General features: G+C 42.5%; 3 protein-coding genes across 8 annotated transcripts in view; 1 reads left to right on the forward strand and 2 right to left on the reverse strand.

Moving 5' to 3' along the window:
- Positions 1-10933, reverse strand: part of St13 (ST13 Hsp70 interacting protein) — a 34265-nt gene extending 23332 nt beyond the window's left edge. The window contains exons 1-3 of the mRNA XM_069999617.1: positions 10687-10933; positions 3185-3242; positions 906-981 (exon numbers count right to left, since the gene is read on the reverse strand). Of these exons, the coding sequence (XP_069855718.1) occupies positions 906-981; positions 3185-3242; positions 10687-10796 (244 nt within the window). The 5' untranslated portion in view covers positions 10797-10933. The remainder of the gene's footprint in view (positions 1-905; positions 982-3184; positions 3243-10686) is intronic.
- Positions 10934-11274: 341 nt separating this feature from the next.
- Positions 11275-25447, forward strand: part of Xpnpep3 (X-prolyl aminopeptidase 3) — a 44334-nt gene continuing 30161 nt past the window's right edge. For 2 of the 6 annotated variants that reach the window (XM_069999610.1, XM_069999613.1), the window contains exons 1-2: positions 11275-11466; positions 21941-22057. In XM_069999610.1, the coding sequence (XP_069855711.1) occupies positions 11403-11466; positions 21941-22057 (181 nt within the window). In that variant the 5' untranslated portion in view covers positions 11275-11402. Of the gene's footprint in view, positions 11467-17236; positions 17403-21940; positions 22058-23839; positions 23988-25447 lie in introns of those variants that run through there. The other 4 variants (XM_069999611.1, XM_069999615.1, XM_069999614.1 and 1 more) reach the window with 4 other exon arrangements.
- Dnajb7 (DnaJ heat shock protein family (Hsp40) member B7) lies at positions 15964-17084 on the reverse strand. Its single transcript, XM_069999885.1, has one exon. It carries the CDS (start codon positions 16920-16922, stop codon positions 15996-15998), a length of 927 nt encoding a protein of 308 aa, XP_069855986.1. The 5' UTR covers positions 16923-17084; the 3' UTR covers positions 15964-15995.

The following is a 25447-nucleotide window of genomic DNA, read 5'->3' on the forward strand; positions in this document are numbered from 1 at the left end:
TATCTGAATTAAAGAAGATACTATATATGTAAAATATGCTCTCTTTTGGGTTTTTTTGTTGCTGTTTTTTTTTTGCCTTTGTCGGTCATGGGGCTTGAACTCAGGGCCTGGGCACTGTCCCTTAGCTCTTTTGCTCGAGACTAATGCTCAACTTCTTTGAGTCAATGCTCTACTTCCAGTTTTCTGATGGCTAATTGGAGAAGAGTCTCATGCTTTTGAATCTTGATCCTCATCTCAGCCTCCTGAGCTACCAACATCTAGCAATCAGAATCAATATGGTTTTTTTATTTTAAAAAAAGAGGTAAGCCGGGAGCCGGTGGCTCACGCCTGTAATCCTAGCAACTCAGGAGGCTGAGATCTGAGGATCATGGTTCAAAGCCAGCCCGGGCAGGAAAGTTCATGAGACTCTTATCTCCAATAAACCACTAGAAAACCAGATGTGGTCCTGTGGCTCAAACGGTAGAGCGCTCGCCTTGAGCTGAAGAGCACAGAGACAGCACCCAAGTCCAGAGTTCAAGCCCCACAATCAACAATAAAAAAAAAAGGAGGTAGCCCGGTGCCAGTGGCTCACACCTATAATCCTAGCTACTCAGGAGGTTTAGGTTGAGGATCATATTTGGAAGCCAGTCTGGGCAGAAAAGTCTCCATGAGACTCTTATCTTCAATTAACCCCTCAAAAACCATAAGTGGCTCTGTGGCTCAAAGTGGTAAAGTGCTAGACTTGAGCCAGAGTTCAAAGACAGTGCCCAGGCCCTGAGTTAAAGCTCCACAACCAACAGAAAAAGAGGAAGAAATATGTAATTTTTTTTTACAGTGATTATATGAATGACATTGTGAAACTGTATTGAAGAATCAGCATGGGACATTTTAACCAGATTATCAAATATAAACTACTATCTGCTCACCTAGGTCGCTTTCCTCACTGGGTGGCTCCTCTGTAGGTATGTTTTCCTCTGTCTTCTTACTATCTGCTTTTTCTTCCTAGCAAGAGGAAGGCAAACAGTGCAATCAGTATTTAATAACATATGGAACATGACTTTTACAAATGTATTAACTACTCCCATACATTAGATTTCAGTTGTTAATGTTCCATTGTTTCATTCTAGAAAGCTAATTTGTTATTTTGTTTTCATTTTCCCCTTTTAATTTACAGATCTAGTCCCTTATCTAAACCCTTAGAATAATATATTTTAGACTTTTTTTTTAGACTTTATAAAGTAAGTTCAATGTCTATATCACAGTGGTAGAGGGCTAGCCTTGAGTACAAAGAGGTTCAGAGACAGAGCCAAGACCCTGCGTTCAAGCTCCCACACCTCACAACAACAACAACAAAAATACTCATGATTAGTGGCAAAAAAGCTATTAGAAGCCTAGCAAAGTGGTAACAATCTATACTCCAAGCATCCAAGTAAGCTGAGACAAAAGGGCTGCTTGAGCCCAGAGTCTGAGGCAAGCCTGGGCAACAGAGTGACACTGTGTCCCAAAGGATGGTTTAAAAAGAAAATACAAACAGCCTCATATCTAGTCAGATCATGCTTTACTGCAAAATTTACTAAGTAAGCTAGGCGCCAGTGGCTCATGCCTGTAACCCCAGCTACTCAGGAGGCTGAGATCTGAGGATCCCAGTTCAGTCAGCCCAAGAAGGAAAGTCAGTGAGATTCTTTCTCCAATAAACCACTAGGAAACCAGAAATGGCTCTGTGGCTCAGTGGTAGAGCACTCGCCTTGAGCTGAAGAGCTGAGGGGATAGCGCCCAGGCTTTAAGTTCAAGCCCCATGACTGACAGGGGAAAAAAAAAATTATTAAGCATTTATTTTACTTTTCAAGGGCTTTTCAGTTTTGGAATTACATGTAGAACTATAATAAATGATAAAATTCAAAGAATTTAAAAGTGCATGTGTAAATGGAAATTTCTTTGTACAAGTACTTAAATAAGAATTTTTAAATGACATATATTCCAAATTAATGTATTCTGATGTGCATGAAATACCTCTACAAGTTGCCATTTCCATTTAACAATGCTGTGTGGGGGTTCTGTATATAGTTTAGTGGTAAAGCGCTTGCAGAGCCTTGGATTAATCCCTGCGACTGTGATAAAAGAGGGAACCCACTAAAGTAAACTATATAAATAAACAAATAGGGTCACAACTTTGGGGGCTTTGCTTAACACACTTATAAAACTTTTACTTTCTCACCCAAATACAATAAATCACATGAAAGGTTCTAATCAAAATAAATAGCTAGGGGCTGGGAAGGTGGCTCAGTAGTAGAGCGCTTGCCTTGCATGCTATGAGGCCCTGGGTTCGATTCCTCAGCACCACGTAAGTAAAAAGAAAAAAAGGCGGAAGTGGCGCTGTGGCTCAAGTGGTAGAGACTAGCCTTGAGCTGAGGAGCTGAGGGACAGTGCCCAGGCCCAGAGTTCAGGCACCACGAACGGACCCCCCCACCCCCCCAAAAAAAGCTAATTGGAGCTGGGCCCAGTGGCCCATGCCTATAATCCTAGCTACTCAGGAGGCTGAGATCTGAGATTATGGTTCAAAGCCAATCCGGACAGGAAACTCCTTGAAACTCTTATCTCCAATAAGGCACTGTAGTTCAAGTGTAGAGTGCTGGCCTTGAGCTGAAGAGCTGAGGAGCTGAGGGACAGCGCCCAGGCCTAGAGTTCAAGCCCCACAATTGACCAAAAAAAAAAAAAAAAGAAAAAAGAAAAAAGCTAATTGGAATATAGACAAAAAGTAGGAAAAACAAAAAATATTGGAGGCTGGCCTGTAATCCTAGCTACTCAGGAGGCTGAGATCTGAGGATCATGGTTCGAAGCCAGCCTGGGCAGGAAAGTCTATGAGACTACTACTCAGAAAAAGCCAGAAATAGCACTGTGGCTCAGGTGGTAGATGACTAGTCTTAAGACAAAGAAGCTCAGGGACAGCACCCAGGCCCAGGGTTCAAGCCCCACAAAGAGTACAGAAAAAAAAGAAACAAAGAAAGAAATGTATTATTTGGGTTTGGGATATAGCTCAGTGGTTGAGTTTTGGCATAACATACACAGACCGAATTCAATCCCCAGGACCAAAAACTCCAAAGCTAAACAGGTAACAATAAAGAATCATAGCCCTTCTGCCCTTCCATCTTAAAAAAAGAAATGTTTTATTATTTTATCACTAAGTAGAAGAAATTTAGAAACTTACCCTGATATTGTCTTCTGATTTAGCTTTATGAGTAGCTGGTGGTACTTTACCCCCCATGCTTGAGGAAAATAAGAAAAAAAAAAGATTTGTTTAGAAAATATTCAGTCAAATAACATTCATGATTCCACGGCTTCTCTGTCCCATTCCTACAGAAAGAAAATGCCAGAAATATGTATTAACAAAAATACTCACAACTTACTAAAATTTAGATTTGAGTAGATATATTTAAGAGATTTGACATTTAGCAAGAGTCCTCGAAGTAGGGGTTTCCAGGGGGAACACTTACCTTAGTGGCACAGAAATTGGCATATACAGACTATGAGGACCTTGAAAACCCTTCTTTTCCAAACAGTCCAATATAACATAAATTATATTTAAGTGAAAAGTATAACATCAACAACAAAAAAGATGACACATTAGTATGTTCCATTTGGTGTAGTCCCTGGAGCATGTAGTTTGTATGTCACAGTTCAGTGACTGAAATGTTTTGAGGATTTAATGACAAAAAATAGTAAATATGGGCTGGGAAGGTGGCTCAGTGGTAGAGTGCTTGCCTCGCATGCAAGAGGCCCTGGGTTCAATTCCTCAGTACCACATAAACAGAAAAAGCTGGAAGTAGTGCTATGGCTCAAGTAGTAGAGTGCTAGAGAGCAAAAGAGCTCAGGGACAGTGCCTAAGCCCTGAGTTCCAGCCGTAGGACTGGCAAAAAAAAAAAAAAAGTAACAGCTCCACTTCCGGTTTTTGAGTGGTTAATTAGAGGTAAGAGTTTCACAGGGACTTTTCCTCCCAGGCTGCCTTGGAATTTTCATTTTCAGATCTCAACCTCCTGAGTAGCTAGGATTACAGGTGTGACCCACCAGCACCCAGTTTAAATTTTTTTAAACTTTTCACGAAATACCAAGGATATTAATTTTAAAAACAGAAAGAAACCTATTCCAAACATCCTTAAAATGCTGATTCTTTTCTAACTAGACAATTGTTATGCTCAAATTAAGTAAAATTTGTAAACAAAGCTTATATTTGAGTTAAAATGGAATGGATATCTATTTTCCAAAGTTCTTTTTATTACCAATTTCAGTATCAACAGTTTTCAGAATCATAGTTGTTTAACACCTTGGCCAACATTTAGCTACTGTCCACTCATACAATTTTTTTGTTGGTCGTGGGCTTGAACTCTGGGCCTTGGTGCTGTCCCTGAGCTCTTCAGCTCAAGGTGCACTCTACCACTTGAGCCACAGCTACCACTTCCGGTTTTCTGGAGGTTAATTGGAGATGAGTCTCAAGGACTTTCCTGCCTGGGCTGGCTTTGAACTGCGATCCTCTGATCTCAGCCTCCTAAGTAGCTAGGATTTCAGGAGTAAGCCACTGGCGCCCAGATTCTACAATTTTTTGTTTGTTTGTTTTTGCTGGTCATGGGGCCTGCACTATGGGTCTGGGGTCTGTCCCTCAGCTCTTCAGCTCAAGGCTAGCACTCTACCACTTCAGCCACAGCTCTACTTCTGACTTTTCTGGCTTATGTAGGGCTGAGGAATCAAATCCAGGGCCTCATGCATGCAAGGCAAGCACTCTACCACTGAGCCACCTTCCCAGCCCTCTACAATTTTTTTTAACTGTATTTTTTTTGTCCTTCCTTCCTTCCTTCTTACCTTCCTTCCTTCTTTCCTCCCTCCCTCCCTCCCTCCCTTCCTTCCTTCCCTTTTTGGTACTGGGGATATAACTCAGGACCCTGCACTTGCTAGGCAAGCACTCTGCCACCGAGCTACTTCCCAGCCCCAGCTCTTACAATTTTTAGCCTTCAGACAGGTGTACAGCTATTAGTATAGCTCATTTCGGATAGGTATATAATGGTAACTCATTGTCCTGAGTTCATTTTCACATATCTTTTGGCCATTGAAACAGTATGTCTTATAAAGTTCAACTCCTAGCCTACTTTTTTCATTAAGTTTTTACTTGTATTTTTTATATTCTATATTCAAGCCCTTTGCTGTTTTGTTTTTTTTTGGTCGGTCGTGGGGCTTGAACTCTGGGCCTGGGCGCTGTCCCTCAGCTCTTCAGCTCAAGGCGAGCGCTCTACCTCTTGAGCCACAGTGCCACTTCCGGTTTTCTAGTGGTTTATTGGAGATAAGAGTCTCACGGACTTTTCTGCCTGGGCTGGTTTGAACCATGATCCTCAGATCTCAGCTGAGTAGCTAGGATCACAGGTGTGAGCCCCTGGCGCCCAGCCCCTTTGTTAGTTTTTCTTTCTTTGTTTTGTTTTGTTTTTGTTTTTTTTGGGGGGTGTCCGGTTGTGGGGCCTGAACTCTGGGCCTGGGCGCTGTCCCTCAGCTCTTCAGCTCAAGGCTAGCGTTCTATCATTGAGCCACAGCACCACTTCCGGCTTTTTTCTTTTTGCTTATGTGGTGCTGAAGAATCGAACCCAGGGTCTCATGCATGCAAGGCAAGCGCTCTACCACTGAACCACCTTCCCAGCCCCCCCTTTGTTAGTTTTTGTATTCAACAACTGGTTTCCTTTTTTTCTCTTAATCTTTTGATGAGCGAAAATAAAGTACATTTTTAAGTGCAATGCAGCAAATGGAATGAAAAGAAACAAAATCTGACATTTCTTATAAAGACCCTAAACTGAAACTATTATTGAATGTGCTGGCCAACCACAACAACAAAAAAATTCAGTTATTCAGTAATCTTTAAAGAATAGCTCCTAGCTGAGCGATGGTGGCTCACGCCTGTAATCCTCGCTACTGAGAAGGCTGAGATCTGAGGATCACAGTTCAAAGCCAGCTGGGGCAGGAAAGTCTGTGAGACTCTTATCTCCAATAAGCCACTAGAAAACTGGAAGTGGTGCTGTGGCTTAAGCGGTAGAGCGCTCGCCTTGAACTGAAGAGTGCAGGGACAGCGCCCAAGCCGAGTTCAAGCCCCACGACTGACCAAAAAAAAAAAAAATGGCTCCTATATGCCAAAAACAAAGAAATTTACATGATCCAAAGCATCTTAAATTTGTAATTTCTGCAAAAGCAATAATTAACAGGCATATAAACCCAAAATTATTTTGTGTGTGTGGGGGGGGAAACACAGTAATCCAACACTAGCTCTCTGTAGTTAAACTTTAATGAAGACATAGAATTTAAGCTGTGTTTTCCTAAGTTCCATAATGTTGTGTCAGCAATGTGTTTAGTGTGCCTTCCAAACAGTCTAACCTCAGGAAGTGATATTTCTGCCAAGAAATGTATTAATCTAAATAAAAAAAAATATATAAACCCAAATTGAAGGAAATTCAGCAAGATAACTAGCTTGTTCTTCGTAATATTCAAACTGTGAGGAACATGAAAGCAGAGGTAAGTCTAAAAAATCATTTCAGAATGCAGGTTAATAGACATGACAACTGCAACCAGCAGTTCTGTGGATTAAGTAGTATCAATGAAACCATTAGTTTCTGAGTTTCATATTTGTACTAACTACCCTAGATTATAAGAAATATACAGAGCCGGGCGCTGGTGGCTCACACCTGTAATCCTAGCTACTCAGGAGGCTGAGATCTGAGGATCGCGGTTCAAAGCCAGCCCGGGCAGGAAAGACCGTGAGACTCCTATCTCCAATAAACCACCAGAAAACCGGAAGTGGCGCTGTAGCTCAAGTGGTAGAGCGCTCGCCTTGAGCTGAAAAGTTGAGGGACAGCGCCAAAGCCCAGAGTTCAAGCCCCATCACCGCCAAAAAAAAAAAAAAAGAAATATACAGGGGCTGGGAATGTGGCTTAGTGGTAGAATGCTTGCCTAGCATGCATGAAGCCATGGGTTCTATTCCTCAGTACCACATAAACAGAAAAAGTCGGAAGTGGCACTGTGGCTCAAGTGGTAGAGTGCTAGCCTTGAACAAAAGAAACTCAAGGACAGTGCCCATGCCCCAAGTTCAAGCCCAGGACACGCAAAATAAAAAAATATAAATTAACTAATGTTAAGCATGGTATTGGCTATTTACTATCAAAGAGAATATATATATATATATATATATATATATTGTTTTAGTAATTATTCTTTGAGCTAGAAATTATTCTAAAAATATAAAATTTAAGCATGAGGAGGTTTGGAATTCCTCACATTCTAAACTACTTCACTAAATTGCTAAATTAACATAAACTTTATTTTATATATATATATATATATATATCTGAATTAATGCTTCAAAGGTTTAGAACAAGTTAAGTTTCCTGTTAAAAATTGCCTTTACCAACACAAGCTTTTTTGGTTTGGTTTGTTTTTGTGAGCTTTTTTTATTTATGAGTCCTGGGGCTTGAACTCAGGGCCTGTGTGTTGTCCCTGAGCCTCTTTGTGCTTAAGGCTAGCACTCTACCACTTGAGCCATAGCACCATTTCCACCTTTTTCTGAGTAATTTCACAGACTTTCCTGTTTCCTGTTTCACAGTCTCAGACTTTCCTGCTCAGGCTAGCTTCAAACCCCAATCCTCAGATCTCAGCCTCCTGAATAGCTAGGATTATAGGTGAGCCACCAGCGCCTGATTCCAACATAAGCTTTTATGTTACCCAATTAAATAAGGCAAGTACAGAGACCTTCTTCACAAGTTTATAAAAGATTTCATTCTTTGAGAATTAAAAGAAAACTGGGAATTATATTCTTAATTCTGTATTAATGACAGAATTCATTCTGTTCACTCTTTAAATTTTTAGTAAAAGACATATAAGACACACTTATAGGGGAGAACATAAAGACATTCCCTTGATTTTAACTTCATCATCAAATAAAATGAGCAGCCATACAAGATACAAAGTAGTTTTGGTTTTGGTTTTTTTTGAGTCCGGTCATGGGGCCTGAACTCTGGGCCTGGGCACTGTCCCTCAGCTCTTCAGCTCAAGGCTAGCACTCTAACCACTTGAGCCACAGTGCCACTTCCGGCTTTTTTCTTTTTGCTTATGTGGTGCTGAGGAATCGAACCCAGGGCCTCAGGCACACAAGGCAAGCACCTTCCCAGCCCCAGATACAAAGTAGTTAAATGGTAGAAAATAGTCTCAAACAACGTTTCTCACTCAACAAAAGCAAAAACTACTTTGAAACATACTTTTTAAAGCTGGCAGCCAATGGTTTACTACATCCATACTCCAATCTTGTGTTAGTCAGAGCTCAGGAGACCTATGGTTTAAAAGCCAGCCCAGGAATACATGGAGACCTCTTTTCTACCAATAGCTGGGCAGTTGTGTGTTCCTGTCATCTCAACTACATGGGAGGCTGAGATCAGGAGGATCATAGAACCAAGCCAGCCCAAGCAAAGAGTCCTCAAGACTTGTCTGAATGGAAGATAATGTTGCATGTGACTATCCATGCCAGCTAAGGCATAATAGAGGAAGATCACAGTCCAGATGGTAGCCCAAGCAAAACACAGCATCTTATTTAAAAAAAAAAAAAATCGGTGCTTGCCAGGTGATGGTGGCTCATACCTGAAATCCTAGCTACTCAGGAGGCTGAGATCCCAGTTCCAAGTCAGCCCAGGCAGAGAAGGCCATCAGACTCTCATCTCTAATTAACCCCAGAAAAATTCAAGTAAGCCCTGTGGCTCAGAGTAGTAGAGTACTAGTATTGAGCAGAAAAGCTCAGAGACAGAGACCAAGCCCTGAGTTCAAGCCTCATGATGGACCAAAAAAAAAGGTGCAGAAAAGGGTTTAAGACATTGCCCAGCAGTAGAGGACACTTTGAAGCAGTAAATTCACACCACAGTGGGGGTAATGAAAGGACACATTTGTGGAGAAGTTTTCTTAGATCCTCACTGACTACTGGTAGATATTTTCTCTTGTTTCTGTACTAACTTAAAAGATTGGAGAGAAATGGTGGGTGAATGTAGATATGTTAAATGGAACAAAGTAACATGAGGGAATGATGGGGTTTGTGAGATGGAGGAGACAATGGAAGGTCTATGGAGCTTCCACTGAAGTGCAGAGTACCGAGTTCAGGGACAGCACCCAGGACCTGAGTTCAAGCTTCCCCACGCCCCAGTTCTACCTTCCTCTCTCCTCTTCCCCCTCCTCTTTCTCTTCTCCCTCCTTTAACCTTCCCCCCCCCCCCTCTCACACACACACACAAACACACACAAGACCAAAAAGTTCAACAGACAAAAACACTAAAATTAGTCTTCTAAAGTCCTGACATTTATATCTAACAGCAACTTGTGGGTTGTGTCTGCAAAATAGAATTGTTTACTGCTAACAATAGTCACACAGTTACTACAGTAACTATACAAAATGTCCTCAGAATTCTATTGTGTGTGTAGACAGAAAAAGACTGAAAAACTTTTCCGAGGAAAAAATACTACCAGACAGAACACCGACAAGATTTGAACTCAAGTTTTCTCCCTTAGGTTGTTGAAAGAAATATGCTTTCAAGTTTTGGGCAGACACATGTTCATTTTTCCTGGTCAGATCACTACTAAATCAAAGAGCTTAAAGTATATATTAACCTCATAAGAGTCACAGCGCTTTGCAGAGCAACATGTTATCCAGGTGCAACTTACATGTGTTTGTTCTGAAACAAGGTCTCTCTCGGTGTTGGCCAGGGTAGCAGTCTAGAACTCGCGCCACTCAATCTCCTGGACTCACAGGACCCAGCTGTTATCACCTTTAAACTCCCCACTAGTGGGAGGGGTTATGTGGGAGAGGCGATGGGACTAGGGCTAAGGCTAGGACTAGGCCTCGCGTACGTCATTAAAAAAAAAAAAAAATCTCCTGGGGAAGATTTCCCTCCCCACCCCCGTGCTCCTCAAATATGCAGTTCGCTAACCTGTTACCAATCAATAGCAAAAGAAAAATTTTCGTTATCCTTCTGCTTATTTTTATTCCCAAATAAGCAGCACTTCTATCGACCAGAAGCTGGCACGATGCCTACTCCACTAATGGCTCGTCAAAGCGAAATACTCTATGTTAACGATAATCAGAATACAGCCTGAAAACAAGCTATTGCTTGAATAATCGTTTTCCTCAGAGTCTGTGTGTCCTATAGCGGGGTTCCTAACGGAGATAGTAAGTAACTCCCAAGATAATCAATTACATGCAGTCAGAATCGCTGTAAACTAAGGGCAATCCAAGTTACTCTTGTTACAATTTATCAGATAAATTACCATTACACTACTTAAAAGGAGTGCGTAAAGACGCTTCTAGATAAATGCGACCTAAGCAGGTCACCGAGGATTTAAAGAGAGAAGTCACGGCTTGCATTTCATCCCTGCCCTCCTCCGATCTCATCAATGCCCAAGTCCCGCTGATGGTTTGTATTCATTTTGCCCAAGACACGCTCCTGTGGAACGTGTGCGGGGAACCCAGCTCCGCACCCGCTTCCCCGCCCCTCCACGCTCCGGGGCTCCAGATCCTCCATTAGCCAACCCCGCCAAGTCGTGTCCCTCCCCGGGCCAGGAAGCGAGCCCGCGGCCCTCGGCCCCTCCCCAGCTCCGGCCCCGCTCCCTTCCGCTCTCCCTCAACGGTCCCAGGGTCGGGGAGGGGGGTCCTCACCTCTCCACCCACTCCCTCAGGAAACGCAACTCCTCGGTGTGCAGGACGCTCGGGTCCTGCTTACACATCTTCACGAAAGCGCGAAGCTCGCTGACTTTGCGGGGATCCATGGTCGGGAGGCGGAGGGCGGCGGCGGCGGCGGCGGCCCGGTCCCAGGCCCAGGCGCGGCCTCGGCGTGAGCGAGCGCGGAGAAGGGGGCGGCTGCCGCAAGGCCGAACAGACTAGAACCTCCCCGACCACTGGCTCCGCCCCCAACGGCCTCGTGACCCTGGGTCCTTCGCTGGTACCTTCCCACTCCCTCTCCCACTGCTCCTGCGCACGGACTAGAACCTTCTAGAAGTGTGGGTGTTCGTGCTATTGCCTGCCTCGTCACGCGAACATTCTATGTAGTCTTTCCTCTGAACCACTTCCCAGGATGGGTCACTTGGGGCTTTCAGACACGTGGGAGGCATCACCCCCTTCAAGGAGGCATTATTGGATCGTCGATGAATATGGGCATTAAGTAGACGCTCGGCGCCATAACGAATAAAAGGACCCTCCGGAGCGCCTGCCCTGCGTGACGTCATCACGGGGCGCCGGCACTTGAGGGCGGCCCGCGAGCGGCGCGGGGCGGTAGGGGAGGAGCGGTTGGCCTGGTTTCCTGGCGACGCGGCTGTGCCAGCGGCTCTCTCGTGCGGTTTAATCTCCTCCTCTTCCCGACGCGTGAGCTGGCAGCCATGCCTTGGCTTCTCTCAGCTTCCAAGCAGGTTGTCGCCGCAGCAAGAGCCCGCGGCCTTTCAGGTTAGACTCTCCTCGTGCGGCGTCCGCTCCAAGGGCTTGATCTTGGAGAAGCTCGAGGCGTCTCAAAAGGGACCAAAATGGCTCTACATCCCTGGTTCTCCGCTCACTTCTGCTGGGGGCTCCGCGGATTTCCCTTTTACCCGCCTCTTCTGGAGAAGGGTGGACCCTATATTTTCTACAGTTGACGTTTTTTGTTTTTTATAATGGGAAGCAGACGTCACTGCAGAGGGAAAAGTTGGTGCTGTCCCGCAGAGGGACTTCAGCCAAATTACTCAGACTTAACGGAAGCTGTGTCAGTTACTACACTTACCTAGGTGACTCGTGTCTGTTGGGACAATGTAAAATCTTATTTTCATGTTTTTATGGTTCAGGGCTGGAAAATGTGGCTTAACGGATTACTTGTCTAGCTTGCATGAAGCCTTGGGTTCGATTCCTCAGTACCACATAAACAGGAAAAGCTGGAAGTAGCGCTATGGCTCAGGTGGCAGGGTGCTAGCCCTGAGCAAAAGCAGCTCAGGGACAGTGGCCCAGTCCGAGTTCAGACCCCAGGACTGGCACAGAAACAAAACAAAAAGTTGGTTCAACAGCTGAGTCTAGGATATGTAAGAAGCACGCTTAGTAACACATCCTTTGCGCAGCTCCTCTCAGAAGAGCTAATGTATAGAAGTATTCGCTGGGCTTTTTTTGTCTAGAAGTCGTGTTTGTGAGAACAGGGTGATAGAGCCCAGGAACAAGGCTGTCTTGTATGGCCAGCAATTTATCTTTATGAGCATAAAGTTTATGGTGAAAGTTGAGCCATCTACTTGAAAACAGACTATATTTCAGTTTGAGGGAGTCATTGTTGACCCCGGAGTACATGGTCTTTGACATCAAAGCCATATCTTGGCAAATTTTTTATATACTTGGATTCACAAAAAAATGATTTTTAATTATATTGTCTTAACACCTTTCCATTGTATGACCCAGAGTACATGGTCTTTGACATCAAAGCCATATCTTGGCAAATTGTTATGATATACTTGGTTCATAGATCAATTTTTAATTATATCGACTTAATGCCTTTCCATCAAAATACCCAGCACACAGAAGTTGCTGTTCAGTTCTAGTAGTTTCACTACATGCAGAAAACTTGTGACTTTTGATTTTCGTGTGACTTATTTTTATAAAGCCTGGTTGGCCAGATTTAAAACCAGGTACTAGATTATAGATAGAAAATTTTTTCCAGGGGCTGGGAAGGTGGCTCAGTGGTAGAGCACTTGCCTTGCATACATGAGGCCCTGGGTTCGATTCCTCAGCACCACATAAGCAAAAAGAAAAAAGCTGGAAGTGGCGCTGTGGCTCAAGTGATAGAGCGCTAGCCTTGAGCTAAAGAGCTGAGGGACAGCGCCCAGGCCCACAGTTCAGACCCCATGACCGGACCCAAAAAAAGAAAGGAAAAGAAAATTTTTCCAGCCCCACTCCAGTGGCTCACACCTAGAATCTTAGCTACTCAGAAGGCTGAGATCTAAGGATCACAGTTCAAAGCCAGTCAGGGCAGGAAAGTCCATAAGACTCATCTCCAGTAAACCACTCAGAACAGGAAGTGGCTCTGTGACTCAAGTGATAGAGAAAAATTGTCTTGTTTCCATGGAGCAAAGCAAGCTTAACCTCACTGGCATTAATGTAGTTAGGCTAAAATTTTTATCCCAATGAATGAGAGGTCTTGAGTCTTCACACTGTCCACTAAGAGGGCAGATAACCTCATTTTAGTAATGAGGAACTGGAACCTAGTATCGCAAGAACCAAGGCAGGAAGTTTAGTTGCATATGATTTTTCCTTATATCCACTACTGACTTTTACACTGGTTTTATAGAGTCCTTTTTCGAACCTTTTATTTATTGAGTCAAAGACTGCTTGCTTGCTTGCTTGCTTTTTTTTTTTTTTTTTTTTTTTTTTGGTGCTAGTTCCAGAATAATATTGAAAAGGAGTGGAAGAGTGGACATCCTTGCCTTGTTCCTGATTATAGAGAAAATGGTTTAGTTTTTCACCATTTAGCATGTTATCCCTACAATAAATGGTCAAAAAATGTGATAAATACAATGGAATTTTACTCATCCATTAGAAAGAATAATAGTATGTCACTTGCAGGGAAATAGATGGACCTATGCCCACACAGAAAAAAATTTGCTGTAAAATGTACAATCCACGTTTTTCTGTACGTAAAATACTGGGGCCTGAACTCTGGACCAAGACACTGTCCCTGAGGCTTTTTGTTAATTTCTTGGAGATGAGTCTCATGGACTTTTCCTGCCCTGGCTGGCTTCATACTTTGATCCTCAGATCTCAGTGTCCTGAATAGCTAGGATTACAGGTATGAGCCACCTGTGTTGTATAATCTTTTTGTTTGTGTGTGGTGGGGCTTGGACTCTGGGCCTGGGCACAGCACTGTTCCTGGTCTCTTCAGCTCAAGTGTTCTACCACTTGAGCCACAGCACCACTTCCAGTTTTCTGGTGGTTAATTGGAGATAACAGTCTCATGGACATTGCTGCTGGGGCTGGCTTTTTTTTTTTTTTTTGTCAGTCGTGGGGCTTGAACTCTGGGCCTGGGCACTGTCCTTCAGCTCTTCAGCTCAAGACAAGCGCTCTACCACTTGAGCTACAGCGCCACTTCCGGTTTTCTGGTGGTTTATTGGAGATAGGAGTCTCACAGTCTTTCCTGCCCGGGCTGGCTTTGAACCGTGATCCTCAGATCTCAGCCTCCTGAGTAGCTAGCATTATAAGCATAATCCACCAACCCCCAGCTATAATCCTATTTTTAAATGCACAGTTCAGTAGTGTTAGTATATTCACAGTGTTTGTAAAGCAGATCTCCAGATTGTTTTTGTAAATCCAAAACTCCTTGCATACTATATAACCACTTTTCCCTTTCTCCTAATCTCTGGTAACCACTATTTTACTTTGTCTTTGAATTTGGCTACTTTGTCTTTGAATTTAGATACCCTATTTATGTGAATCATATAGTCTTTGTCTTTGAGTAACTGGCATATTTTGCTTAGTATAGAGTTCTGAAGACTCACCCATATTGTAGCATATGACTCTGTTTTCTTTTCTAAGGCTGAATAATATTCCATATTTTGCTTCTCCAATTGAGTTGATTCCACCTCTTTACTATTCTGAATAGTTCTGCTTTGAACCTGTTTGTGCAAAGTCTATTTAAGTTAAAAATTTAAAAATTAGCTGGGCAGGGGTAACAATGCTCGATAGGAAATGTACTCATTACCTTATTTATGTAACTGTAACCCCTGTGTACAGTATCTTTACAATAAAAAATATATTTTAAAAAATTAACTGGGCATGGTGACTCACACCTGTAATCCTAGTTATTCAGGAGGCTGAGAGCTAAGGATCATGGTTCAAAGTTAGCCTGGACAGGAAAGCTGTTGAGACTCTTAACTAACTACAAAAACAGAAGCGTGCCTCAAGTGGTAAAACACTAACCTTGAGCATAAAGCTCAGAGACAGCACCCCAAGACCCATGATAGACACAAAAATAAACAACAAAAAAATTTTTTAAGTTAAAGGAAAAATTGATTTTTAATTTATGTCTAAGTAATATATCAAATACTCTGCCTCCGTTAGAAAAAGCCACCTCATGGATAATTGTATTGACTGAACCTATATTTCTTAACACATAATTCAAATGTGTGCATAATGGCTTTTATTAGATATAATGAATGAACTAAATCATAAACTCTACCAAAGAAAATTTATATATATACAATCAGCTTTAAAAAAAAATAGGGATGAGGGGATGTAGGTAGCAAAAAAATCATTTTTCCAAAGGCACCAAATCTTATCACAAACTCTTCTTAAGCTGATATACCTAATCCAAACAACTACTGACATGTATCCACAGCCCTGATTTAAATGTTAAAATACCTGTAGATATTAACCTCCAAAAAAAATTTTTTTTCAGTCCTGGACTTTGAACACTGGGGCTTAGGCACTGTCCATGAGCTTCTCTACTCAAGGCTAGTATCCTACCACTTGAGCTACAGCTCTACCTCTGGCTTTTTGTGGCTAACTGGAGATTCAAGAGTTTCATGGACTGTGTTGACTTTGAACCATGATCCTTAGATCTCAGCCTCCTGAGTAACTAGGATTACAGACATGAGCCACCAATGCCCAGCCTGAATTATTATTGTATACATATATTTTTTTCCTTTTTTTTGTTGGTTGAACTCGACCTGCACACTGTCCCTGAGCTCTTCAGCTCAAGGCAAGCACTCAACCACTTCAGCCACAGCTCTACTTCCAGTTTTCTGGTGGTTAATTGGAGATAAAGGTCTCACAGACTTTCCTGCCCGGGCTGGCTTTGAACTGGGATCCTCAGATCTCAGCCTCCTGAGTAGCTAGGATTACAGGCGTGAGCCACTGGCACCTGGCTCTTTTATATATTATAAAGCATGTTATTAGAAAATATCGATCAACCAACACACACACAGAATCACGTTCAAATGTTGCATGGTCAAAATGTATCTGAAACCAGTTTAGCGGTTCCTTTTGGTTGACTTCTTCTTCTGTCCCTCTTTGTGCTTCTTTTTTTTCCTCTTACTACCTTCTTTGAATCCTGCTGAGATAATAGAAGGATCCCAGTTGCTAGTGACCCAAGGTATACCTTGTTGATGATTGTCCACAAAAGGAAATGGAGATACGTGTTTGGGACTGTAGGAATTTGATGGATAATGGGTGAATGACTGCCTTCTCCAGTTGCGTTGTGCAAAGCCTTCTTCATCTGCCATTCTGTTCATAAGGAAGGATTTCAACTCACCATCATCTTCAATTTCTGTTTCCTGACCATACTCAATTTTCTTTGTACTAAGACTTCTGCCGCTTGTAATTTTGCCTGAAGTTGTAACAGGTATGTACTTGCCCATCTCACTGCCATCAAATGTCCGGGAAGAGGATGAAGTAAAGCCTTCATGCCCCAGTGAACCGTAGGATGTGTATCTTGTGTCATAGGAAGAAAATCTATGATAAACTGGTTGGTTACTGGAAGTAGGGAAAAAGGATCCTGTACCTCTGCTTCTTCCACAGGTGTGTCTTGGACTAGTTAAAAGATCCTGAAGTGAGTCTTCAAAGAAGTGAAATGAAAATGGATCCCTTTCACCAAAAAATTCTTTAAAGACATCATCTGTCTTATAGAATGTGAAGCTTTCCTCACATTCATTATCAAAATGACTTCTGCCTCCGCCATCTAATCCTTTTTTGCCATATTTATCATAAATGACCCGTTTTTCATTATTTGACAGTACCTCATATGCCTCAGCTACTTCTTTGAATTTTTTCTCTGCTTCTTCTTTATTTTCTGGATTTTTATCAGGGTGCCATTTAAGTGCTACTTTATGGTAAGCTTTTTTAATGTCCTCGGATGAGGCGTATCTCTGCACTCCTAGAACTTCATAGTAATCCACCATATTTTAACAGATGATTGGAAACGAGTGCCCTGGATAGCGAGCACTGTAGTTTCCTTGCAGCTCAGGCTCTGCTGGGATGGTTTGGTGGTAGAGGCAGTGACTGCATGTAGATAGGCACATTTTTACATTGATGGTAATGCCACCATGAGCCACTGTTAGGACTTTGATTATGTGTCAGGCAGAGGTAGAGCTTATGTCAGAGAGGGCTGTATTATGGTGTCATTCTGGAATAGTGACAGGGACTGGACCTTCCAAATAGAGCTGGTCCAGTCATACCATCTAGAACCTTCTGTACTGTTCTCCTATATTACTCTGGAAGCCTCACACAATGCCTCATAAACCAATTGGATCTGTTGCTAATGGTCACAACATTGTGCAATTCTGCCTCCAGATTACTGAGCCTTAACTACTGCTACTTAGTTCTCCAATGTTTTTCTTTAGAGAAATGAAGACTTAGGAAATAGTAAAATACTCAAGCAGGTAACATTTACTCAAGGCAAGAGACTTAAAGCTCAGCAGAAGTTACAAACAAGTAATTCAGTACAGTATAATAAGGACAATGGGGGAAGGAGCACTGGGTGCTAAGCAGTGCTTATGAGAGGTATCCCTAGACTGAGTGTCAGGGAAGACTTTCTGGCGCATATAGCCTAATATAGTCTTTCTGAGTGACAGTGGTGAGTCATTTAAAGTGTTGGTTCCTGTGTCCATCTAGAGTTTATTCCTTGGGAGTGGAAGTATGACTCAAGTGGTAGAGGGCCAGTCTAAGTGACAGTACCCAGGCCCTGAGTTCAAGCCCCAATACTGTCACACAAAAAAAGAACAGAAGGTCCTGAGTTCAAACTCCAGGACTAACAACAAAAGTTTACCACCATAAAAAAAAATGTAGCTAAACCTTGAGCTGAAGAGTTGAGGGACAGTGCCCAGGCCCAGAGTTCAGGCCCCACGACCGGACCAAAAAAAAAAAAAAAGAAAAAAAATGTAACTAAAGATTTTAGAAGTTGGATATTTATGTGTTTTCTCTCACTCCCATATGTGTGTATGTGTATACGCACATATATGTGCGTATACACATGTACATATGTAATTATTGAATTCCTACTTCATGCCAGGCACAGTTTTAGCCATTACTGATGAGTATTAAAAGCTTGTTTTTATAAGAGACCATGTAATAAACATGTAAAGATAATTTGAGATATGTGATAATGTTCTTTAAAAAATGTGATGGTGGTGTTTGTTTTTGCTTTTGGGTTTTGTTGGGTGTTTTTAGAGAAGACAAAAGGGGGGCACAGAAATGGAGGAAGGAAAGGTGAACAAATGCAGTCATTGTATTCAGTATACATTATGTGGAAAATGAACTATGCAACTTCTAGGCAGGGGACAGGAGGGGAAAATGGTGAAAGTGAAGGAAGGGATCACATTGTCCACTCGTTACCTGAGTTATGAAATGGTAACCCCTTATTATATTTTAAGACAGGCGCCAATGGCTCATGCCTATAATCCTAGCTTCTCGGAAGGCTGAGATCTGAGGATCACAGTTCAAAGCCAGCCTGGGCAGGAAAGTCCGTGAGACTCTTATCTCCAATAAACGACCTAAAAACCGGAAATGGCACTGTGGCTCAAGTGGTATAGTACTAGCCTTGAGCTGAAGAGCTGAGGGACAGCGCCCAGGCCCAGAGTTCAGGCCCCATGACTGCACCCAAAAAAAAAAAAATAAACACACACACACACACACACACACACACACACACACACACACACACACACACACACACACACACACACACACACACACACACTCCTGAATAGTCTCTAGAGAAATCACACACACACACACACACACACACACACACACACACACACACACACACACACACACACACACACACACACACACACACACTCCTGAATAGTCTCTAGAGAAATGACTGCATCCAAAAAAAAAAAAATAATAAACACACACACACACACACACTCTCCTGAATAGTCTCTAGAGAAATAGTCTCTAGAGTGCAGGAATAAGTGCAAAACTTGTGAAGTTAAATAATTGACCATGCAGGTGCTCATGCCTATAATCTTAGCTACTAAGATGGATGAGTTCTAAAGACCTGATTGAAAGCCATCCAAAGTAGGTAAGACTTATCTCAACTAACCACCAAAAATCCAGAAGAGAAGATGTGGCTCAAGTGGTAGAATGCTAGCCTTGAGCACAAAAAGCTCTGGGCCAGTGCTTAGGCTCTGAGTTCAAGCCCCAGGATCCACACTAAAAAAAATTATAATCCTGGGTTGACTCTTAGCTTCCCAAGTAGTGTGTAACCTTGTAGAAATTACTTCTTTTAACCTACTTTCTCATTTTATGAAATGATGGTAATGTCTATTTCATGCAGCAAAAATCTAGTAGCAATTTGCCATTCAAAGCCTTCAAAGTTCTGCTCCTCACCTTCCTAATCTCCCTCGTTCCTAATCTCCCTCTGGGACACCTGACTGCAGGGGTCAGGGGAAGGGGAATCCCGTTGCTTTGGTGTGTTCTTGTATATTCTGCCCCTTTCTGCTTCTTCTCTACCTTCAAGCACAAATGCATACACAGCGCATTCTGCAACCTCATTCATACTTCACACTCTCACTCCTTTAGCTGACCATTTCACGCTCACAGCAGGCATTGCCTACCTCTGCAGTAGCATACACACACCTTTTGAAAGCTCCTCAGTGCCCCAGAGCAAGAATTCTGTGTCATTTTAAGATTGTATTAATCATGGGCTGGGAAGGTGGCTCAGTGGTAGAGCGCTTGCCTTGCATGCCTGAGGCCCTGGGTTCCATTCCTCAGCACCACATAAACAAAAAGAAAAAAGCCGGAAGTGGCGCTGTGGCTCAAGTGGTACAGCTCTAGCCTTGAGCTGAAGAGCTGAGGGACAGCGCCCAGGCCCAGAGTTCAGGCCCCACGACCAGACCCCCCCCCAAAAAAAATGTAATAATCAGTTTGTCCATGAACCCAGCACTGCATTCATTATGTATTACTCCACTACACTGCATTTTTTTTTTGAAGATGAAAGCAATAAAAAAAATTCATGTAGCCAGGCGCTGGTGGCACACGCCTGTAATCCTAGCTACTCAGGAGGCTGAGATCTGAGGATCGCGGTTCAAAGCCAGCCCGGGCAGGAAAGACCGTGAGATTCCTATCTCCAGTGAACCACCAGAAAACCAGAAGTGGCACTGTGACTCAAGTAGAGTGCTAGCCTTGAGCTGAAGAGCTGAGGGATAGCGCCCAGGCCCAGAGTTCAAGCCCCACGACTGACAAAAAGGGAAAAAAAAAAAAGAAAATTTCCTGTGTGTCTGTGTGTTTGTATGTCTGTGTGTCTGTAAGTATGTACATGTGTGTGCGTGCCAGTTTGGGAGCTTGAACTCAGGGTCTAGGAGCTGTCCTGAGCTTTTTTTTGCTCAAGGTTAGTGCTCTACCATTTGAGCCCCAGCTCTACTTCAGGCTCTCTTAGTAATTCATTGAAGGTAAGATTCTCACAGACTTTCCTGCCTAGGCTGGCTTTGAACCGCAATCCTCAGATCTCAGCCTCTTGAGTAGTATTATAGATGTAAGCCACTAGTTCCTAGTAAGAAAAATTCTTACGTTTTACCATGTGTTCCAACCACGTGCTTAATATTATTGAATTAAATGCTTATAATAGCAACATTTTGTCATAATTATGATTAAGCATTTTTCATCCATTATTTCATCTTACTAGAACATTCTAAGAGTAAGAACATTATATATTGTTTTCATGTTTAACATACTTTCAGTAAAAAAATATTAATCCTTTTTCCAAAATTTGAAGTCACAGACTCAAGCTATCTCTTATCTCCTTAAGTCTGCTTTTGTTTGTTTCCTTCCTTCTATTCTTTTTTTTTTTTTTTGTGAAAATATAGAGAGGTTACAATTACATGAGCAAGGCAATGAGTACATTTCTTATCAAGCATTGTTGCCTCCTCCTTTGTTTCCCCTTCCCATCCCTTCCATCTCCTCCACCACCACCACCACCACCACCCCCCCACCCCCGCCAAAGTTGTAAATTTCATTTTCAACATAACATACATCTCATTGTTGCAATAGGTCCACCTGTATCCCTATTTAAACAATTTGTTTTTTCCCTTCCCCTCCACAAAGTATACCAACATCAAATACAGTGAAAACAGGGGTCTTACTGTGGGGGAGGGACATATAAAGCTACAAAAAAATCATCTTATAAATATGTTAGAAACAATTGCAAGAAAGAAAAAACAACTGAATCCTTATCTTCTTCCTTCTATTCTTGTAATTTTATTCATACCTTTAGCAGAGAGAGAGATTCCATGAAACTAGCAAACTAGTGTCTCTGAGGGTAAAGATGATCTCATTTCTATTTTCCTAGTTCCCAAGCACAAACTCTGGCATAGAGGAAGAAAGGTCCATCTAAATGTTAGAAGAGAAGATAAGAAATACTAATTTGTTGGGCTGTTTTGGGTTTTTTTGGTTGTTTATTGGGTTTGAACTCAGGGTCTGGGTGCTGTCCATGAGCTTTTGTGCTCTACCACTTTGAGGCACAGCTCTACTTCCAGTTTTCTGGTGGTTAATTAGAAATAAGAATCTTCTGGGACTGGGAAGGTGGCTCAGTGGTAGAGTGCTTGCCTTCCATGCACAAGGCCCTGGCTTCCATTCCTCAGCACCACATAAGCAGAAAAAGCCGGAAGTGATGCTGTGGCTCAAGTGGTAGCGCACTAGCCTTGAGCTGAAGAGCTGAGGGACAGCGCCCAGGCCCAGAGTTCAGGCCTCACAACAAAAAAAACAAAAAACAAGAATCTTATGGACTTTCCTGCCCCCAGTGGCTTTGAACCATGATCCTCAGATCTCAGCCTCCTGAGTAGCTAGGATTACAGGAATGAGCCACCAGTACCCAGCTTAATTGCATTTTCTAAGCAACCAATTTTTTTGAAATAGATGATTGTATAAATATTGTGAAAGCCATTGTTCCATCTCATCTTTATTCTTCCTTCAGGATGCATGTTATGTATACAGCGAGGATACTCCCTCCAGCCCATGCCAGAGAGGAGAATTCCTAACCGATACTTAGGCCAGCCCAGTCCAGTTACACACCCACACCTCCTCGGACCAGGTAAGGCATTTTAACTATAATAGCTCTCCACCCACGTACATTGTCTAGAAAAATGCTGTTAACATTTTTTTGTAGTAATGAAAGTATGTTACATCTTCATAAAAGTATCCACTAACCATCTGTGGTTATTGTACAGTAAAAATATTGGTAGTGTGACTGAGGAACTCGTTTATATCATATTTTAATTAACTTAAATTTAAGTTTAAATATCTACATGTGGCTATTGGTTTTTTATCTAGAACGATAAATATATCTCAACCGGGCACCGGTAGCTCACGCCTGTAATCCTAGCTACTCAGTCTGAGATCTGAGGATCACAGTTCAAAGCCAGCCAGGACAGAAAAGTCTGTAAGATTCTTATCTCCAATTAACCACCAGAAAACCAGTAATGGCGCTGTTGCTCAAGTGGTAGAACACTAGCCTTGAGCTGAAGAGCTGAGGGACAGTTCCCAGGCCCAAAGTTCAAGCCCTATGACTGACCAAAAAAAAAAAAAATCTTACAGTTCAAAATAACTAATGAAAGTATGTGTGTCAAGGTGTGATTTAAAAAAATTTCTGGTCTGAACTGGTAGTTTCTGGAACTGTGTTATAACTAATCTTTGTGAGTTACTATATTAAAGATATTTTAGGCCTGGTGCCGGTGGCTCCACGCCTATAACCCTACCTACCTAGGAGGCTGAGAGCTGAGGATTGCGGTTCAAAGCCAGCCTGGGCAGGAAAGTCCATGAGACTCTTGTCTCCAATTAACAAACTAGAAGTGGTGCTGTGGCTCAAGTGGTACAGCACTCGCTTTGAGCTGAAGAGCTGAGGGACAGTGCCCAGGCCCAGAGTTCAAGCCCCACGACCAACCAAAAAAAAAAAAAGAGAGATATTTTAGAGAACACTTTAAGTATTAAATACTCATTTCAAAATTTAGATTAAGTATGGTATCCAAATCTGTCAGCACAGCCAGGCGCTGGTGGCTCACGCCTGTAATCCTAGCTACTCAGGAGGCTGAGATCTGAGGATCGTGGTTCAAAGCCAGCCCTGGCAGGAGAGACCGTGAAACTCCTATCTCCAATAAACCACCAGAAAACCGGAAGTGGCGCTGTAGCTCAAGTGGTAGAGCGCTCGCCTTGAGCTGAAGAGCTGAGGGACAGCGCTCAGGCCCAGAGTTCAAGCCCACGACCGACAAAAAAAAAAAAAAAAAAAACAAATCTGTCAGCACAGTGAAAGATAACAATACCAGTTGATAAAAGTAATGCAAAAAAATCAATCAAGTTTTATTTCATTAATTTTTTCCTATAAGATCCCAGAGTGGCTGCTAAGAGATGTGTTGTCACTATTGTTTTCATAAGGTTTAACAGTATTTTTTGGTTGGTTCGTTTTTGTTCTTTGCCAATCCTAGGGCTTAAACTCCGGGCCTGGCCACCGTTCCTGAACTTCTTAAGAAGCTCAAAGCTAGTACTCTATAACTTGAGCCACAGCACCACTTTAGGCTTTTTCTTTTTATATGGTACTGAGGGCTTCATGCATGCTAAGCAAGCGTTCTACCACTAAGCCACATTCCCAGCCTTTTTTTATTGTTTGATTTTTTTTTTTTAATAAAGGAATTTCAGGATAAACTGTCATCCCAAAGAAGTAGGCAGCATAAAACCAACTCTGGTAGAAAAAAAAATGTTTCCTAGCAAAGTTGTATCTTAACTTCTCCCATGGGAAGTTAAATCTGCATTTACTTTGTAAACATGTAGTATATTCATGTAAATTACCTTTAGAAATATGTTACTCTTTCACTGTCTCCAGGCAGTGAGTGATACCAGTGTGTCTCTCAGTGAGGACTTCCTTTTGCTGATTCTTCATCAGACTGGAATTCCTGCTGGGAAGCGGCTGAGATTCAGAAGTGCAGCTCACCACTGAAACACACAAGAAATCAGTTTATCAAAGCTGTAAGGTAAGCTTAATAGCAGAATTTCCCTATCAACTTACCTATAGCCTCTATTTATTAAAAAAAAAAAAAAAAAAAAAAGCCAGGCGCCAGGCTCACGCCTGTAATCCTAGCTACTCAGGAGGCTGAGACCTGATAATCACAGTTCAAAGCCAGTCCTGGCAGGAAAAGTCCATGAGACTCTTACCTCCAATAAACTACCGGAAAACTGGAAGTGGTGCTGAGGCTCAAATGGTAGAGTGCTCACCTTGAGCTGAAGAGCTGAGGGACAGCGCCAGGCCCAGAGTTCAAGCCTCACGATTGACCAAAAAAAAAAAAACACTTTACCAGCTTTGAGAATTATTGATTTCTTGTTGTGAAAATACTTTTATGTGGTGAGCTGCATTTTCTAGGCCTTGAACTCAGTAATAATATTAACATAATGGCTGCTATATTTTTACTTTTGTTTATTCATTATGTTCCTGCTAGCTATATTTCTTAAAGAATATAAATGTGTGTGTGTGTGTGTGTGTGTGTGTGAGAGAGAGAGAGAGAGAGAGAGAGAGAGAGAGAGAGAGAGAATGATTTTGAGTATGGGTGAAAGGGAGTGCCCATCCTGATTATACTCATCTAGGTGTGGAATTTTAGGCATTGGGAAAGGTGAAAAGAATTAGGAAAGGCTGGGAAGAAAATCCTATCTATTTTTATTTTTATTTTTATTTTTTTCTGTCAATCTTGGAGCCTGAACTCCAGGCCTGGGTGCTATCCCTCAGCCAAGGCTAGCGCTCTACCACTTGAGCCATAGCACCACATTCAGCTTTTTCTGCTGATGTGCTGAGGAATCAAACCCAGGGCCTCATACATGCAAGGTAATACTCTACCACTAAGCCACCATCCCAGCCCTAGAATTTTATTTTATTTATATATGTCATTGTAGATTTTTTTTGGGGGGGGGTCCAGTCGTGGGGCCTGAACTCTGGGCCTGGGCACTGTCCCTCAGCTGAAGGCTAGCGCTCTACCACTTGAGCCATAGCGCCACTTCCAGCTTTTTTCTTTTTGCTTATGTGGTGCTGAGGAATCGAACCCAGGGCCTCAGGCATGCAAGGCAAGCGCTCTACCACTGAGCCACCTTCCCAGCCCCTGTAGATTTTTATACAATTACAAATATGTACTTTTCCTTGTTTTTCTTTTTTGGTCTGCGACCAGGACTCAAACAGTATTCAAACTTAGTACCTGATGCTTTTGTTTATTGACTAGTACTCTACTAACTGAGCCACACCTCCAACTCCTACTTTTTAGTCCTGAAAACTGAAAAAAAAAATTTTTACTTAGCCGGGCACCAGTGGCTCACACCTGTAATCTGAAGATCTCGGTTCAAAGCCAGCCCGGGCAGGAAAGTCTGTAAGCCTCTTCTCTCCAATAAGCCACTAGAAAACCGGAAGTGGCGCTGTGGCTCAAGCGGTAACAGGGACAGCGCCCAAGCTCAG

Source organism: Dipodomys merriami, unplaced genomic scaffold (assembly GCF_024711535.1).
Source record: "Dipodomys merriami isolate MVZ:Mamm:240054 unplaced genomic scaffold, mDipMer1.0.p SCAF_55, whole genome shotgun sequence".
NCBI lineage: Eukaryota > Metazoa > Chordata > Mammalia > Rodentia > Heteromyidae > Dipodomys > Dipodomys merriami.